We start from the raw sequence: 18,176 nt of genomic DNA on the forward strand, positions 1-18,176 counted from the left end.
GTGGGAGGAAACTGGAGTACCTGTAGAAAACTCGTGCATGCATGGAGAGAACATGCAAACTCCTCCCAGAATGGTCCCTGGGTCTGAATTTGATCCAGTAACCTCTCTTAAAACTACAGTTTCCTCACAAGACTGGGGTGGCCAAAGATTAATCTATGATGGCCAAGGCCACCATTGGCCACCCCTGGCTTTACAGTTGCACCTGGTAGTGGATAAAATTGCTCTCTCCGCACGCCAGGATTCCTCACTCTGCTCTACCTCGAACGAGAAAAAAATACCTCCCTCTATTCTTCTGCACAGTGTAGCTCCTACCCTTGTTCAATATCTTACATAAAAAACATTAAAGTTTGCTTGCATTCCCTGTTCAAGTCCAGTCCAAATAAACACTCCTCCAAAGCTACAAACATTCACTATTCAAACTCCTCAGCGACGAGTTTAGCCGTGTGAGTCTTTGTTAGCGAGTCAGGCAGCAACAGCGTTAAGACGGCGAAAGGACACAGTTTCAGTCTTTTTCTCCATCTGTCAGCTTGCATCGACTTCCTCCACGAGCGTTTGCTCAGGTGAAGTAAACATGACTGAATCTTGGCAGGCGGGCCGGTGGTTAGCAGCGATTGGGTGTTTTTTGACAGCAGGGTGACGAGGTAACGAGCCAACTCTGTCAAGGTGGATTAACTACACTCAGAGTCAGAGATGTCTTGTGTAATGAACGTGGACAGCTAACGTCACTTAGCTCGCTTGCTTCTGTTTTGATTGACAGTTAACTTAACCCACTCGCATGTTGGTTAATTTCAGAGTTTATTCGGACAATTAAACCTAATGTCTGTGGTATACACAATTTGCCAAATGTAGCAAATCCCTGCCGTATTTTCAAACACTCTCAAATTTGTTTTTTTACTACCATTTGTTGCTGAAGTATTTTGCAGGAACAGAGACGTGCACAACTGTCATTGAAGAAAGAAAGAAACAGAAATGTGTCACTGGAAACTGATTAGTTTTCTCAGCTTTCTATCTTTTTTTTGTTGGTTTTACTTTCTCCAGTTTGCACGTTCGTTCCCTGAAGTCCTGTGATGTAAAAGCATCTGTGTGTGTGTGTCACCAAAAAGGAGGAAATTTCTCACACTTCACCTAGCATGACCTAAACCTTTTATAATAGTTGAAAAAGACAGTCATTGGAATTTCAGGGTGAAAGAAGAGAAGAGATCAAATTTGTAGAGAAACCAACCACTCCTTAAACTTTTAAGCGTCTCTTTTGTCTGGGCAACAAATTGTTCTCATGCTTCTCGTTTTTTTATTTTTTTTTCCTACTGGCTTATCTTTTTTCCCCACTTACCGTAGATATCACTTATCACTTAAATGGTCCATCCAGCCATGTATTATCTGCAGCTTGTTCCGGAGTCAGGTGCAGGAGCGGTAGCAGCTCAAGCAGGAAGGCCCAGACATTTTTTTCCACAGTCACCTCTTCCAGCTCTTCTGGGAGGACTTCAATGTGTTCCCAGGCCAGTTGAGAGACATAGTCTCTGCAGCATGTCCTGGGTCCTCTCTGAGGTGCCCTCCAAGTTGAACATTTCAATTCAGTTTATTTATATAGCGCCAAGACAAAACAGGTCCGAAAACTAAAACCTCAGTCTTGTCTGTATTCAAAAGTAGAAATTTTAGGGTCATCCAGGTTTTTATGTCTTTAAGACATGCTTGTAGTCTAAGTAGCTCATTGGATTTATTGGGTTTCATGGACAAATATAATTGTGTATCATCAGCATAACAATGAAAATTTATCCCATGCTGTTTAATAACATTACGTAATAGAAGCATGTATAAGCTAAAGAGTGTTCGTCCAAGCACTGAACCTTGAGGAACTCCATGACTAACTTGGGTGTATGATGAAGATTCATTGTTTACATTTACAAATTGGAATCTATCAGATAGATATGATTTCAACCATTTTAGAGCCGTTCCTGTAATACCAATATCATATTCAAGTCTCTGTAATAGAATTTTATGATCAACTGTATCAAATGCAGCCCTGAGATCTAATAGGACCAGTGTACATGTCTGGAATACCTACTTCGTGAGGCGTCTAGGATGCATCCTTCCAGATGCCCGAACCACCTCAGCTGGGTCGTCTCGATGTGGAGGAGCAGCGGCTCTGCTCTCTCCTGTATGACTGAACTTCTCACCCTATCTCTAAGGGAGAGTCCAATTACCTCGCAGAGAAAACTCATTTAGACCACTTGTATCCGCAATCTCGTCATTTTGGTCACTACCCAGAGTGCTTGACCATAGGTGAGGGTAGGAACGAAGACCAACAGATACACAGAGAGCATCATCTTGCAGCTCAGATCCCTCTTTGCCACTACAGACCAGCTCAGAGTATGCAACGCAATAGTCCCTCCACACTTTGCATTTCGACTTTTGTGGACGCACTCTTTCACAGGTTTTAAGATTGCATATGACACACGATTGGCTGATTGATGGAAGGCAACCAACCGGAGCATTATCCTGAGGGATAGACTGGCCATCGGAAGCAGCAGGACATTTTCCGGTGACCTGGTCTGTTTAGTGATTGCCGAGGGGGACTAAAGGCTCGGTTTGGGTCACACAACCAGTGGCGCACCTGCCTGTTGTGTGTCTCTGCTCTGCTGTGACAGACAGCCTCAGAAAAATAAAGGGCGAGGCGTGAGGATGTCTGTCTAAAACCTGAGTGAGCCGCACGAGCAGCATGGATTGTTTATTTAAAATGATCAAATGCAGACCAAGCCTTTAGTCCCCCTCGGTGATCACTGAGTGGGCCAGGCCACCGGGAAATATCCAGGTGCTCCCGATGGCCAGTCTCCCAATGGCCACTCTGCCTGCTCTCTTTCGCTGTGCTCTTTTAGATCCATCAGAGAGTTTAGAACATTGCTAAGAACTTTGTAAGAGTGTGGAAAGGGTTTATAAAGCCTTAAAATATATACAAATGCTAAATATAACATCCCTACTTGGCAAATTTTCACTTACCGCAGGGGTGTCTGGAATGTAACCCCCGCCAAAAGTGAGAGACTACTGTACTGCAGAAACAGCAATGATCCATCTGTCGATCTTGCCTTCCTTTCTTCCCTCAAGAACAAAATCCAGATACCTAAACTCTTAAGGCAGTCCACCCTTTTTGGACTGAGGACCATGGCCTCAGGTTCACAGGTGCTGATCCTCATCCCAGCTGCTTCTTCCTGAAGACGAGTAAAATAAGTCAAAGAAAACCTGTGTGTAAAATTTTGTGTAATCAAAGTGTATTTCTTTCAGCTGTTCCAAACAGGATACAGTTACCTTCTCCTCTGTTTGAGTGTCATCCTCATATTTGTTTTTCTCCTTGATCGCAACTCCAACAAAGAGAGCTGCTGATCTGTTACGCCGAGAGCAACAAGTTGGCGAAGACAGCAGTGGCGTATTGAATGCATTGAATTGGATAAGGATTAAAAACTTGGTGTGTGTTTGAGGAGTTTACACTTCTAGGTTTACGTAGCCAGAAGGCAGATGAAATAATCTGGACACAACAGCTTGCTGCTTGCTGCTAAGGGGAGGATGAGACATACTAGATTATGTTCGACAGGACTGAAACCCCACCTTAAGCTCACACACACACTCATAAACACATGGTTGAAGTCATTTTCCCCACTTTTTTCAGTTCTGAAACTATTGTTCGGTGATCCAACTTTTTTCAGTCAGGTCATCTGGACATTTTCTTTTTTTGTGCTGAAACGTTTCGCCTTTGATCCGGAAGGCTTCATCAGTCAAGGAAACACACAACAAAACTGATTCTTCCTTCAACAGCTTACTCCAAAGTGGAACAAACCAGTTCTGCTTGTGATAAGATGGTCTCTTTGGTACGCCCCTCTTCCATTGCCGGCCCTCTTCCTTGTTTTTGTTCGGTGACTTTACTGTAATATTTTCTGCAGTTTCTTTAGTTTGATAAAGAGAAACAGTTTGTAGTTCTGTGCACTAAGTCAGCAAAAACTCACGTTTTCCGATCTCCACTGAGGGTGATTTTCATCTTCTAGTCCGAGCAACAATGGGACTTCCTCATGCCAACATAGTTTAGGTAAAAGACTGAGAGCCCCTCTTCCTTTATGATGAAAATTAACTGCGTGGCCGCCTGCAGCTCTGCTAGCCACTTCCTGACAGCCACAAGCTCCATCAACACACATGCGAGGCCCATTCTGCAGACATCCTTCCCTTGCTGCCCAAACACTCAAAGACAAATAATCTTTGCCATTAAAGCCCGTAGATCATAACCCCTTTATTAATGTTGTTCTTCCTTTGACGGGGCCTGATTCTATAGGAATGTTTGTGTTTTATTTATTTATTTATTTGTCTGGGTTTTTTTTTGTACAAATGCATCAGCTTGTGTTCGTTTTTGTCAGCCGTGTCACTGGCGTCCTCTGCTCTCTTTGCCTTTGTGGCAATCTGTGTGGATCAAGCGTGTCGTCATGGCTGCAGCACGCTCATTGCCCCTGGAGATGACGCCTTATAGAGAGGGAATCTTCAGCAGCCCCCAGTCTGTGCAGTAGGGTAAATAAATGGCTCTCGTGGGGCCCCTGAAAGTGCACTTTAAAGTTAGAGTGGGGTTCTGAATCCCTCGCAGCTAAAATCACAGTCAGCAGAACCCCTCGTAGCCGTTTTATCAAGAAAAATGTCACATTTTTATTTTAAAAAGTTGCAAATAACTTGAATTTTATGATTATTTGTATGTAAACCAGTTTCAAATAAATTCACAGACAAGAAAATTCAGAAATTGTCCATCTAAATTAATAAGAATTTCCAATTTCAGTTGTGATTTATGCTGTGGTAGATACTGGCATGTTTGTGACCTGGTAATGCACTTTGATGTGTATTTTGTTGTAGAACTGTGAACCGGACGGCCGTATATTCCTGAATAAAATACCCTTGACTTGACTTGACCCCAGTAGCATAGTTTCAACGAGCTTTTTGGTATATGTAGCTTTTAGTTGTTGCTTAACTAATGTTTGCTTATTTCTAGCTAGTGTTTTACTTCTTTTGTAGTTGAGCTGCTTTCTCCTTTTTTAAACTAGCTCCTTTTTAAAAATAATTCAGTTTCAGCTTTTTCAGCCTATTCTTAGGACTCACTGTCAGTTTGTCTGCACATTCTTAAAAATACTTAAATTGTATATGTGTGTGTGTGTGTGTGTGTGTGTGTGTGGGGGGGGGGGGGTGTTGTGAGTCTAGGATATTTCGGTCGGCCGGTCACTCGGTTCTGTTGACAGTGCGGGACACCCTCCTTGGATAATGGTAGGGGAGACACTGCTGATGTTAAGCAGCTATATTCTGCTAACAAATACAGAGTGAGGAAAAGTTTGTTAGCTATTTTTACTAACTACCGTATTTTTCGCTGTATAAGTCGCACCTTTTTGCATAAATTTGCAAGTCCTGTGACTTATACACCGAAGCGACTAATACGTTTTTTTCCCCATATTTATAACACAAGTTTTGAGATCTGACAATTTCATTCATTCTGACATGGAAAATATTGAACACTACATGATATTTTTCAGTCAGGTCATCTGGACAGTTTCTAATTTTTGTGCTGAAACATTTCGCCTTCGATCCAGAAGGCTTCATCAGTCAAGGAAACACAAAAAAACTGATTCTTCCTCCAACAGCTTACTCCAAAGTGGAACAAACCAGTTTTGCTTGTGATAAGATGGTCTCTTTGGTACGCCCCCTCCTCCATTGACGGCCCTCTTCCTTGTTGACAGTCGTGTCAAACTGGTTGAAAACAACAAAGTCCATGCTCAATAATCCAGGTATACAATCCAACATTTTTCAGTCAGGTCATCTGGACACTACCATTTTCAGCCACTAGAGGACCCTCAACTAATATGGCAAGTCAAGTGTCTCATTAATAGGTAAAAGTGGCTATTAATGTGACACTTGGCTTGCCATACCAAGCCACCTTCGTTTCACTCCGGAACTCCGGGAGCAAACGTCAATTCAGTATCATTTCGCCACCATCCAGGCAAAATGCAACTGATTTGACCGTCAAAGGAATAGTTAGGAAGTTAAGCAAAAGCTAGACTGAGACACACCTTTACTATAATTTCAGGCAAACAAATAATTGTTTTTAAGTGTTAATCTTGTTAAATTCTTGTTAAAGTCCTCCCGTGCACGCTCCCGCGGCCACCATTTGGCAGCCAATCGATTTTTGGCACAACACAGGCCCACATTTTTGGGTGTTTAGCGGTGACACATAACAAACGCGACGCGTCAGCGGTGACACATAATGGATACGACTTATGCGGCGAAGGAACTTATTTATGTTTTTTTTCCCACTTTATTAGACGTTGTTGGACTGATGTGACTTATACGGCGGAAAGTACGGTAAAAGTCTAGTTAGAGATGTTTAATAAGCTGCTACTAAAAATGAAATTATTACAAAGGTACGTGTTGGAGAAATTATCTCGATGTTGTTTACTCAAAAGAACCACTCTCACGGCAGGTGAAGATATTTTAACTGGTATTTTATATTTGCAAGGTCTGACTTCAGGACAGTTTACATACACAACAAATCACTAGAAGGAACTCTGATGTGGAGAATTACCGGTAATTTTTTTGTGGCCGTGCTTGTCAGTTTGTGAAACCTTCTGAAACAAAGATTAGAAATAATTTCTCACCACGACTGACCAGCTGCATTTTAACATTTATTTTTTTCTCAACACCAACAAACGAGGCTGGACGCCGCCGTGGACTTCTCTATAAAACGCCACAAGCTGTCGTCCAAATTATCCCAGTGATGTAATTGATCTTTACCTGTCACAACGGAGGTGTTTACCCAGATAGAACGGACTGAGGACAACAGACTCAAAAACCCTTACAAGGACAAAAAGTGATTTATTTACAGTGTAAATATAAACAGTCACTATGTACAGGATGGACACCCTGGGAACCCTGGAAGGAAAGGAGAGAGGTCAGGGACTTGAGAGGAGTAGTTGGATATTTTAGCTTGGAGTTATCTTGCAGGGCGTCCATTGGAGAGTGGCGTAGAGAGGAAGGTGGAGGGTTCCAGATCCAGAAGGTCCAGTAGGTAGGAGTTAAGGTGGAACGTGAAGACAAGTGATAGGAAGGTGGAGGAGCAGCTGAGGAAGACCCACAATGAGGACTCGTTATTCACAGGTAGGTATAGGAGTCACTATTCAAGGACAGTCAGTTTGGTCCAGGACAGGAGGTACAGGAACCAGGTTCTGTGAGATCACAAGGAGAACACAAAGGTACAATCACTCAAGTCTAGAGGACTGCACAAGGAGGCCGAAAGCACAAGTAGGTAAGTAATGCTCCAGCAACGAAGGAAGCACTTCTGCAGCCTCTTATAGTCCTGGTGGTGATTAGTGGGATGACTGTCAGCTGTAGCTCGTTGACACCGCCTCTGGAACCAGGAACCTGTGGAAAGAACTGGAAACCCTAAACCTACCTCTGTTTTAGTAATGATTGCATCCAAATTGGCTTTGTAAAAAAGTAAAATAAATTCCGGTTAAATACTAAACTGTTCTGTCTTGTACATTACTCAATGACATTTCTCTAGAAACCAAATAAAACCTGTTTTAAAACAAATTCATAAAAAATTGCCACGTATTTGTTTTCACAAAACAAGGTTTTTCAAGTAGTGCATTACAAATCACACGCAGATTGCAGGGATGCTATAAACTGCAGTTTATTCCATAGTTTGGAATGTATTACATCTGAAATTTCCATTTATGGGTTTGTTGTGTACAAGATTTCTCTCCCTTATGTTCAAACGTTTGTCCCTCACTGTCGTTTTTTTTTTTTTTTTTTTTTTTGCTCGATTGAACTTGAAAGAGATGAGATCACAGAGTTTTTACAGGTTCAGTAAACTACGTATCGTAGTCCTGGAAAGTGGTTTGGACTCCACCATTTCATTGCCACGCTTCCTCAAAATGAACGTTCAGTGTTTGAGGTATTTTGCCTGTTTCTGTTTCTATCACAGTAAATCTTTCCCCGTCCGAGTTGCGGTAATTCTGTCAAATCCGCGCACGATTAGGATTTACAAAGCCCCGGATGGAAGTTTTCTGTTTTCTGGACCCTTTGCTGTATAATCTGATTTAATAGGAATGCGATCCTTCTCATGAGCAGTTCTAATTGGGTACACGCCACAGTAAAACACTTATATCATCTAATCAAAGTGCAACACTTTGACCCTGTCCAAGTTTTTAACTTCACTTTGGCTGAATTTTCTTTGGACATCGTGATGGCTTTCTTGGGATCTTCATCAATAACATTTTCTGTGACATCAAGTTTAAGTTTACAAACCTGTCGAGCACATCTCTGCTGTCATATTCAATCAGGGATTTCTTGAATCCATCTCATGTGTCAGTCCGTGTCATTTTTCTTGGATCGGAGCAGCTGACAACATTCTGCTCTCGTCAGATGTGATCAGGGCTCGTACCGGCGCTTGACATTGCGGCTCTGCAGTAATCTAATATCTAGTTCTGATTTTTGCTCCAAACAATCATAAAGTCCTGGGGGTGCCGAGGTCCGAGCGGAGGCTCAGAGGGAACAGATCTTTTTCTGTTGCCGCTCCGAGAACGTGGAACGATCTCCCTCTTCCCGTCAGACGAGCTCCTTCACCGTCCATTTTAAAAACTCTTTTAAAAACATTTTTTATTCACTGGATTTTGGCACAGCCTGCAATTTGCTCTGCACTCCAGTTTTTATTGTTTTAGTGGTTTTACTGCTATCATCCATCCGTTATCTTTACCTACTTCTTCCTTTTTAAGTCACAGGGATCATTGGCGCACATATCCAGCAGTCACTATGCGAGAGGCGGGGGACACCCTGGACATGTCTCTAGTCCATCACAGGGTGTTTGACTGTTTCAGCTGTTTTTATTCTTTAATGGGTTTAAAATGTTCTTAATTTGACAAACTGGTTGGTCCACTATGTGAGTGTGCTGCTTGCGGGGACAGAGTTTATTGTGTCTTCTCGGACTGATGAAGTCCTATGGATGAAGGACAAAACGTCTAAAAAAATAAAAGAAATCATCCAGATGACCGACTGAACTTTGGATTTTTTTTACCTGGATTATTGAGCATGAACTTTGAATTGATTCTTGATTTTACATGTATCACACTTTGTTTGCGACTGTGGTTGTTTTAAAAGGCGTTATAAATACAGTTCTTATATTTTTATTTTAAAAACACTATATTCTGCATTTTCGTAATGCATTTTGGTAAATGGTCTAAATAAGCGTTAACGTCCAAACGACGTGTGTGATTTAAGAAGTAATGACTGAAACCGCACCTGGAAATGTGTGACGAATGCTTTTCACACAAAAATACTGTCAGGTTTTATAAAAAGTCCAAAGATGAACATCTTTTTTGCCTTTCTTCAATTTTTTCACCTAAATTTCCTACACCTGGAAGCCCTGTGTAATCTCAGATCCCAGCTGCTCATTCCAATTAATAAGAGGTCCTATAAAGTCTTCCCATGATGCTTTTCTTTCTTCTTTTTAACCACACACGGCGTAGCGTCTATTGTCTCTTCCTTGTGTCTGCGTTTGCCTGGTTTTGCTTTGGTGGCTTTGACAGACGAGCTAATGACGGTCTAGATTAAATTAAATGTGTAAGAGAAGGAAAACAGCTGCGGCATCAGAGGTGTCGCACTTCCTGTTTGTCTTGTGGAAAACATGGACGCTTCGTTTTTTTGCAAACTACAAGGACATAAGGTTAAGTGATAGGTGTGGGAGAAAACTATAACTATAGTTATATTATTATAGCCAGTTATAATATATAACGCCCAGTGGGGTTTGAAATTATGCCTGAATGAACCAAAATGGAACACAGCAAACTCCTCATGTAATTATTTGATTGATTTATTTATTTATATTTGCCATATTTGTTGTGTCTTTGTTTTTTTTTCCTGGTCAGTCCCTTGTTTTGTCAGTCGTTCTTTTTTTTTTCAACATTTTTTTCTCTTTTTGTTTGTGGAGTCTCAGCCCACTGGTATCAAATTACTCTAATCCGATTTTTGGAGGACAGGTTACCATATTTTTCGGCCTATAAGGCGCGCTGGATTATAAGGCGCATTAAGCAAAACTAAAACACTTTGACAGCTTTTTGAGTGTCGTGTACCACATTAAATCGGTTCAAGGTCAGTATAAGCACAACCAGAATTGTAAGGCTCACTGTTGATTTTTGAGAAAATTAAAGGATTTTAAGTGCGCCTTATAGTCTGAAAAATACGGTATTGATAAACGCTGATTATCTATGATTATCAGATTTGTAAATAAACACCTGTACACACACTCGCACACGCACTTGTTTTCTTGTTCATGCTTCCTTTCCCTCCTCACCTTTTCCGTTGTGCCTCTTTTACCCCAAATTCATCTGCAGATGCCGCACATTGAAGTTGAGCTACTCCTAATCTTAAAATGAGTTCAAAACAAAAATAAATCATAACATAAGAGCTATGTTGACACGCTGGATAAGTGGTTTTAGAATCTTTTCAAGTCCAAAGTTAAACAGCACGGGTTTACAAAGGAAACACAGAGAACCTGATCAAATCTGACATTTATTTTTTCCTTGATTGTTATCCTTTTATATTATAAGAATTATTACTCGTAAGAGAAAGAAACACAAGTCATTAAACTTGGAGTGTGCTGTTTGTGGGAATCAGTTTCCTTTGGTGGCTTCCCGGATTGAGAAAGTCCTTTGGATGAAGGATGAAACGTCTCAGCAAAAAAACAAAACAAGAAAGAAACCATCCAGATGACCTGATGGAACATTGTTGGAGTCATTGAACTTGTTTGTGAGATTGACGTCTGCTCGGCGGACAGTGTGGTAGCAGGGATGGCGTCCTCGGAGATCCCCGTCTCTGGGGGAGGGTGCCCTTTTTGTAACCAGATGGAGATTTTAGAACATCTTGTCCTGTCATGCCAAAGGTCAGAGGGTCTATTTGGACGTTTAGAGGAGTGGGTGGTTTCTCTTTTAAAAGAGTTTTCTTTACCTCTTTTAATTTTTGGTCCTGAATACACCGTACTCAAGTAAAGATTCTGACCTTAATACATTTTCTGTTTGGGATTTCAAAACGAGCTTTATGGGCGACAAGAAAGAATCAGATGCAAGTCCGGGGTAGGACTGATGTGGTTGTGAGCTTTAAGGGTTCGCCCGCTTGAAAGTAGAGCTTTGATTTTTACACCCTCACCATCAACCTTCGCTCGTTTAAAGCCCTCTGGGGCATCAAACTGGTTTTATGTTCTTTGAGGGAGGATGGTTTATTAATACTTAATTTTAAACTGTGTGTACTGGTAATCTGTAACCTAATGGGTTTTATGTATAGTTATTTTAACTTTACAAAAATGTAATTTCATTTTAGTAATTGCTTTCTTGCTGACTGGCTGCATTTTCTCAGATTTTACAGACTTGATACAGGGATTAGCCTACTTTGTTCATAAGTTTTGAAGTTTGGTTATGTTAAAACAATATGAATGATTCATACCTTTTATAAATAAATAAATAAAATACAATAAAATGTCTTCCTTTTGGAATAATAGCTTTTATTCAGTGGTGGGCACAGCTAACCAAAAAGTTAGCTTTGCTAATGCTAAACAGAATTTAAAAAAATTAGCAGGAGCTAATGCTAAAGCGCTAACTTTTATCATACACTACTGTCACTGACGCTGTAAGACTGTCTGTGATGTGACATCGTTGTCAGTGAACACAACTCAAAACGGTTCATAAATCACAAGTTAAAGTGTCCATGTTCCGTTTCAGAAATTAATTTGGTCCAACGGAACCAAAGAGGAGAAGCAGAACTCTGCTGTGCTGAAACAGAGTGATGCATTCAATGTGTGTTGGACGTCTCCCTCGTGTCATTTACTTTAATAAATTATCTCACTTTGGCAATCCTCTTTGTGGTTAACTACATTTATAAACCAACTACAAAGTTGCTGTGTGTCATCATCAATGTTCTCTCGATAATAAATCTGTTTGTATTAAAGTAGAGATGTGTGAAATGTGTGAGAGAGTCGCATCCCAGAGACACTGTGAGTGTTGCTAAACATGCTGGGTAGGAATTATGGGTGCAATGTTACTGACTATTTACAATGTTTGAGTGTAAAAATGTGTTTTTTATGTTATTTTCCTGTTCTTGTTTGGTTTGGCATTTATGTTAAAGTCTGTTACTGGCTGTAAACCATAAGTCAGAGACTGTTTGCTGTAGATATGAGGGAAAGACGCTGCAAGGGTGGTGATATCTAGCTGTGCTTAGCTATGCATAGCATAATATCACTCTGTGTAAATCACCATTCTCCTGTACGCTCCTCTACGCTTTCATTGTGGAGAGCTGTCTTTAAAAAATAGCAGACTTGAATTTATCGGCTTTAATTAAGCAGAAGCTAATTCCGCTATAGGTATTCAAAGTTGTCGAAATCGCTAATCCGCTAAACGGAAAGTAGTTCCGCTTTTAGCAGATTAGCGGAACTGTGCCCACAACTGGTTAACTGGCTATTACTTCTCAGAAGAAATTATAGAATACTGTGTAAAAAAAAATTACTTTGTAAGTTTATAATTTAAAATTGGCAAGCATGTAAAGGTTAATAAAATAACAAAGTCCTACTTTACAAAAAAAGCAATAATTAAAAGCATGCTGTCTCATTTTGTGTTTTCCAGCCTAACTTTGGGCGTCTTGGCGTCCCTCATGGACCTTCTGCAGAAAAGGTGGCGGTGGTTGCCGTGGACGACTGCGACATCGCAATGGCGATTAACTTCAGAGAGAAGATCGGCAACTACTCGTGTGCTGCGCAGGGTACCCAGATCGGACAGAAGAAGTAAAAACTCTTTTACCTGCTTTCTCTTTTTGCCTTCAGTTCATCTCACCTCAGTTTATCTTGAGGACTTGTTTGAATGTCGGTGCTGCAATTTGTTGTAGAAGCTGAAATTGAGTTGTTAAACCTACAAGAAGAACACTACATACAAACTAAATATATATACATATATATATACTAGCTAAAAGCCAAAAGTAGTTAACTAAAACACAAAAGGTTTGGCTGTAAGCTGAAGTAAAATTGATTATCTAAAAGCTAAAGGTGACAAAAGACAAGGTAAAAGTATTAAAAGAACAAATAGAAGGTAAAGAAGCAAAAGGCTAATAAAACTAAAGCTAAAAGTTTAGCAAAACTCTACCTTAAAGCTAAGGATAGCAAAAGGTTAGCAAAATCTAAAAGTATCTCAAGGCTGGTTGTTCTTCTTTCAGCTTTCCCCTCTTCAGGGGTCGCCACAGCGAGTCATCCTCCTCCATCTTTGTCCTCTGTGTCCTCCGTCTTCACTCCTTTACATCCATGTCCTCCGTAACTGGTTGAAAGTAACAAACAAAGAAAGTCAAGCTGAAATATGAAAAGGTGAGCTAAAAGCTAAAAGTGGCTAATGGCTAGGTAAAGGTTAAAGCTAAACTACTAGTTTTAAGCTAAAGTAGCATAACACTGCATTAAAACTTGAAGTGGCAAAAAGCTAGCTAAAAGGATGAAAAGGCGTTCTGAAAATTTAAAAAGTTAAGCTTATTGTAGCACATGCTAGCTAAAAGTTAAATGTATCAAAATGCTGGTTAAAGATAAAAGTAGTAAAAAGACCAGCTAAAAAATAAAAGCAGCAGCAGAAGAAGACCAAAACTAAACAAGTTTGTTGAAGATTTCAAAGACAACGCTGTTTTTAAAGCCACCCAAGAGATTTTAACAGATTTCTATGTGGAAAATATTTGTAAATAAAGTAAAATAAATTGAGAAGTTTGAAAGTTACAAAAACCACAACGCCGCAGCAGCCATGTAACGAGATGAACATGTTGATGTTTGAACGACCAGGATAGCACAGAAATATTTAGAAGTAGTGAAACTGCAACAATAGTATAAATGCTGAATCAGCATTTACTCAACCAAACAGTGAATATGTTGTACCTTAGGGGTTACATTAAATCTCATTACATCAGCTTAAATAGCTCCTATTCTAACATCCGCACTTCTGCCGTCAGACGCCCTCAGACGACCTAAAGCTCGTCTCGGCGCAGGCTTTAGACGACTTACTGTGCGTTAACTAGACACAGATCAGATTCTGATTTTTCTACCGTGAGACTTTCTTTAATGAGCCACTCAGAGAGCCAACATGCTGAGACACATGTGGAGGGTGGGGACAGAGGGAGGCTTCAAACGCGTCTGCAGGGACGGTGCATTCCTTCAGGAACTCGTTGCGCAGGTCGCACACGCTCATAGACGTTTAATGGAGAATTTAACTGTGTCACGTTGAAGCTTTCAGACAATTAAACCAAAACGCCTGATTGGCTTTCCTGTTTGAGTCTTTTTGATTTGATTCACGTTGATTTAAATACAGGAGGTTTATTTTTTTAAGGCTAGATCACCAGGTTTGAGTTGTCTCGTCTTATATTTTAAACAGATTCTTTCGCTGATGTTTGGTAAAAGAATGAGAAAAAGTAACATTCTTGGTATGTTTTTCACATTTATTGCCTGTATACACTTGAATACACGTAACAGTTTGTGGTTTAAAATTATTGAGACCATGAGATTTATTATTTTTTTCTTCTTAAATATTTTTAAGCTCTTTGATGTTCTTTATGCTTCCAGGGAACCAACAGTGTTTATGTCATATCTATAAGTTCAGAGCTTGGTGGGATTTCTTTGCAGAATTGCATCATATTTGACCTCTTAAAGCTGCTTGATGTGTTTTATAAGCTTTATGCTTAAGCAGCTTTCTAAATCTGACTTAGAGTTTCTCTGTAGCTTTGGTGAAGTTTTGACCTTATTTTTAGAAATGTCTCCTGAATTGAGGCATACACATGAAGTGCATGATTATGAATTTATTTATCGTTTATCCACATGTTGACAAGTTTTTGTCTCAAACTTTAATCAAAAAAATTATATATGGGACACAATAATTTTATTTTGTATTTTCTGCAGATCACTGGATCTGACCGGACCATTGCTGCTTGGTGGAGTTCCCAATCTTCCCGAGGACTTCCCAGTCAGGAACAGGAATTTCGTGGGCTGCATGAAAAACCTAACCATCGACAGCAAAGCCGTTGACATGGCGAGCTACATCGCTAACAACGGCACCGCTCCAGGTTGGACACTCACTCTGTAAAGTAATGCTGATTTTACAGAGTTTAGAGGAAAGGTTTGGCGAGTTTATTTTACGTTTTAATGTCCAGGTTGTCTAGCGAAGAAGAACAGCTGCACAGATGACGTGTGTCTGAACGGAGGAGTGTGCGTCAGCAAGTGGAACACCTACAGCTGTGACTGTCCCACCGGTTTTGGGGGCAAAAACTGTGAACAAGGTGAGGCTTTATCATTGGATTGGAGTAGTTAGCTTAGCACCAATTTAAGAATCTACAAGGACAGAGTTCAAATGTTTTTGTATTCATACGCAGGTCAGTCAAGCTCAGAGATGTCCCAAGTGTGGTGCATGGGCCATTTGTGGCTCTTTGAGGGGTTTTATGCAACCTACTACTGCAATTTAAGATGTGTATAAATTTGGCCCACGTGCTTGAGAAGTTGATGTAGCTGGACCTTTTTACAAATTTAACTTTGTTGGTGAAGATGTTATTTTAACAAAGGGAAAAACTGAATAAAATAAATTTTTGAACTAGCAAAAGTCCAAGAATCTACAGCCAAGCCACTCAACCCTTTTCAAATAATTGTGTTTAAAGCAGTACAGTAGTCCCTGTATACTTTGCGATTTAACTTTCGCTGACTCACTCTTTTTCTGGTTTTCAACTTAAGATTGTACACGACACGTGATTGGCGATGGGAAAAGACAGACCTCACCCCCACCCCTCCTTTCTCTTTCTGAGGCTGTCTGTCACAGCAGAGCAGACAGCCTCAGAAAAAGAAAGGAGGGGGCAGGGGTGGTCTGTCTTTCTCCTTTGCTACTGTTCAGGGAGCAGGGATGAACAGATCAGATGAATAAATGTATAATATAGGAGAAAATGCTTAGGTGGAAAAATAAGAATGAATCAGTTTAAAAAAAGAGAGAGAGTGGCTGAGTGCGGCTCACTCTGGCATAAGACAGACTTCCCCACCCCCTCCTTTCTCTTTTTGAGGCTGTCTGCCACAACAAAGCAGACAGCCTCGAAAAAAGAAAGGAGGTGGCAGGGGTTGGTCTGTCCTAGACATGAGTGAGCCGCACGAGCGGCATGGATTGTTTATTTAAAATAATCAAGCGCGACCCGGACCAAGCCTTTAGTCCCCCTCGGTGATCACTGAGCGGGCCAGGCCATCGGGAAATGTCCCGGTGCTCCGGATGGCCAGTCAGCCCCCGGGATAGGCTCATTAAACGTAGCATCAGTCTGTCTGTTCTCTTTCGCTGTGCTTTTTAGAGTGTTTAAAGGTTTTAGAACATTGTTAAGAACATTGCAAGAGTGTGGGAACAGTTTATAAAGCCTTAAAATATATAAATACTAAAATAAATATAGCGTCCCTACTTCACAGATTTTCACTTAGCACAGGGGTGTCTGGGACGTAACCCCTGCGATAAGTGAGGAACTACTGTAACTCATATTGTGCTTTTGTTTCAGAGAATTGACTAAAATGGACTTTCCAAGCTCAAGAAAAAAGAACTGAAGGCTTTTCTTTTTAAAAACGTAAATTTTGTCAGCAAGGCTTTTTTTTAGACGAAAATCCTGTTTATGTTGTTTTTGAGAGTTTGGAAGGACTCCCCAGAAAGAATTATTCATGTATATTTTAAAGTCCAAGATTAAAGTCATGGCCCACAATGTCCAAAGGTTTGGACAGCACTGGTCTAACTAAGCGTACTCATCTGTGAGCTTCTGAATGTGCCTGCTTACGTTTTATGCTTCTTGAAGTCTTTCAGGGATTGTGTGTCTTTTGAAACATCACAAAGGATAAGGAACACTTCTGACTCAGCATGACTCATGCGACGGAAAGTCAAACCTCTGCTTGCTATTGTAGAGTCGCTAATCATCGCCTCAGGTTTGGACTTTTAGGACAAAGAAACCTCTGGCTTTTACTCACCTATCATAATCTGGACTCAAAGGATGAAACTAAAGACCCACACACACTGCACACAGACTCAGCTGCTGTCAGTCTTCACCTCACCTGATATGTGACACACTAATATAACTAAAGTCTAAATTATAAAAGCATCTATTTATGCTACAGTGTTCTCATTTAAGTCCTTTTTATTGATAAAAAGAGAAAGTAGATGTATTTCTTCTGGTAAGCTTTCAAAATACACCACCTTTCCTTCTTGCCGGTGATGTAGGCAGCCAACCAGTGCCAGGCCACAGTATCCAGTATCAGAACTGGGCCAGGATTAAACAAGCTGTAAAGAGGATTTTGGCGGCACACATTTGGCTGTCACATTAGAAATTGGAGAAATGTGACAGGGTGCCAAAATCATCCAGCCTGGTCTGACACGTACATACTGGGAGTCACCCAGCTGGCTTTAGTTGTCTTCAGGTTTTACTATATCTACTTTCAAATGGCAAAATCAGTAATTAACTAAATTAAGTTACATGCAAGTTACATAAAACGATTATAAGTATTGAGGAACATTACCTACACAATCCAACATTTTTCAGTCAGGTCATCTGGACAGTTTCTTTTTTTGTGCTGAAATGTTTGGATTGTAGATACTTGAACTTGAACTTGAACTTACGATCGCTTTCTGCAACTTGTCACCAACAGTCACAGCCCATTGAGTTCTGGTAAAACCATGTTGTCACTTTAAAATATTTCACAAGTATTCATAAAATAAAGCAAAAAATGTGTTTTAATCAGAATGCAAATCTCAGTTTAGGTTGACGCTGATCTTGCGCACCAGTTGTGGGCCAGACTTGCCTACACTAGGTATAGTAAAGTACAATAAAACATAATAATCTATGTTACAATTAGATATTTGATATGATTCAATATGGTCTGATGCAATACGATAATGATGTATTATAGGGTGATACAATATGATAATGATATAGGGTGATATGATACGATGATATATTATAGGGCGATACAATACAATAATGATATATTATAGGACAATACGATAATAATATATTATAGGACAATACAATACAATAATGATATATTATAGAATGATACAATATGATAATGATATAGGGCGATATGATACGATGATATATTATAGGGCGATACA

General features: G+C 40.2%; 1 protein-coding gene across 1 annotated transcript in view; it reads left to right on the forward strand.

Annotated features, from left to right (window-relative positions):
* Nucleotides 1-18,176, forward strand: part of celsr1a (cadherin EGF LAG seven-pass G-type receptor 1a) — a 117,745-nt gene that overhangs the window by 68,258 nt on the left and 31,311 nt on the right. Inside the window, exons 7-9 of the mRNA XM_037696144.1 lie at nucleotides 12,672-12,829; nucleotides 14,963-15,126; nucleotides 15,214-15,339. Coding sequence (XP_037552072.1) covers nucleotides 12,672-12,829; nucleotides 14,963-15,126; nucleotides 15,214-15,339 — 448 coding nt within the window. The remainder of the gene's footprint in view (nucleotides 1-12,671; nucleotides 12,830-14,962; nucleotides 15,127-15,213; nucleotides 15,340-18,176) is intronic.

Source organism: Nematolebias whitei, chromosome 22 (genome assembly GCF_014905685.2).
Source record: "Nematolebias whitei isolate Nwh7 chromosome 22, NemWhi1, whole genome shotgun sequence".
In the NCBI taxonomy this organism is placed as follows: domain Eukaryota; kingdom Metazoa; phylum Chordata; class Actinopteri; order Cyprinodontiformes; family Rivulidae; genus Nematolebias; species Nematolebias whitei.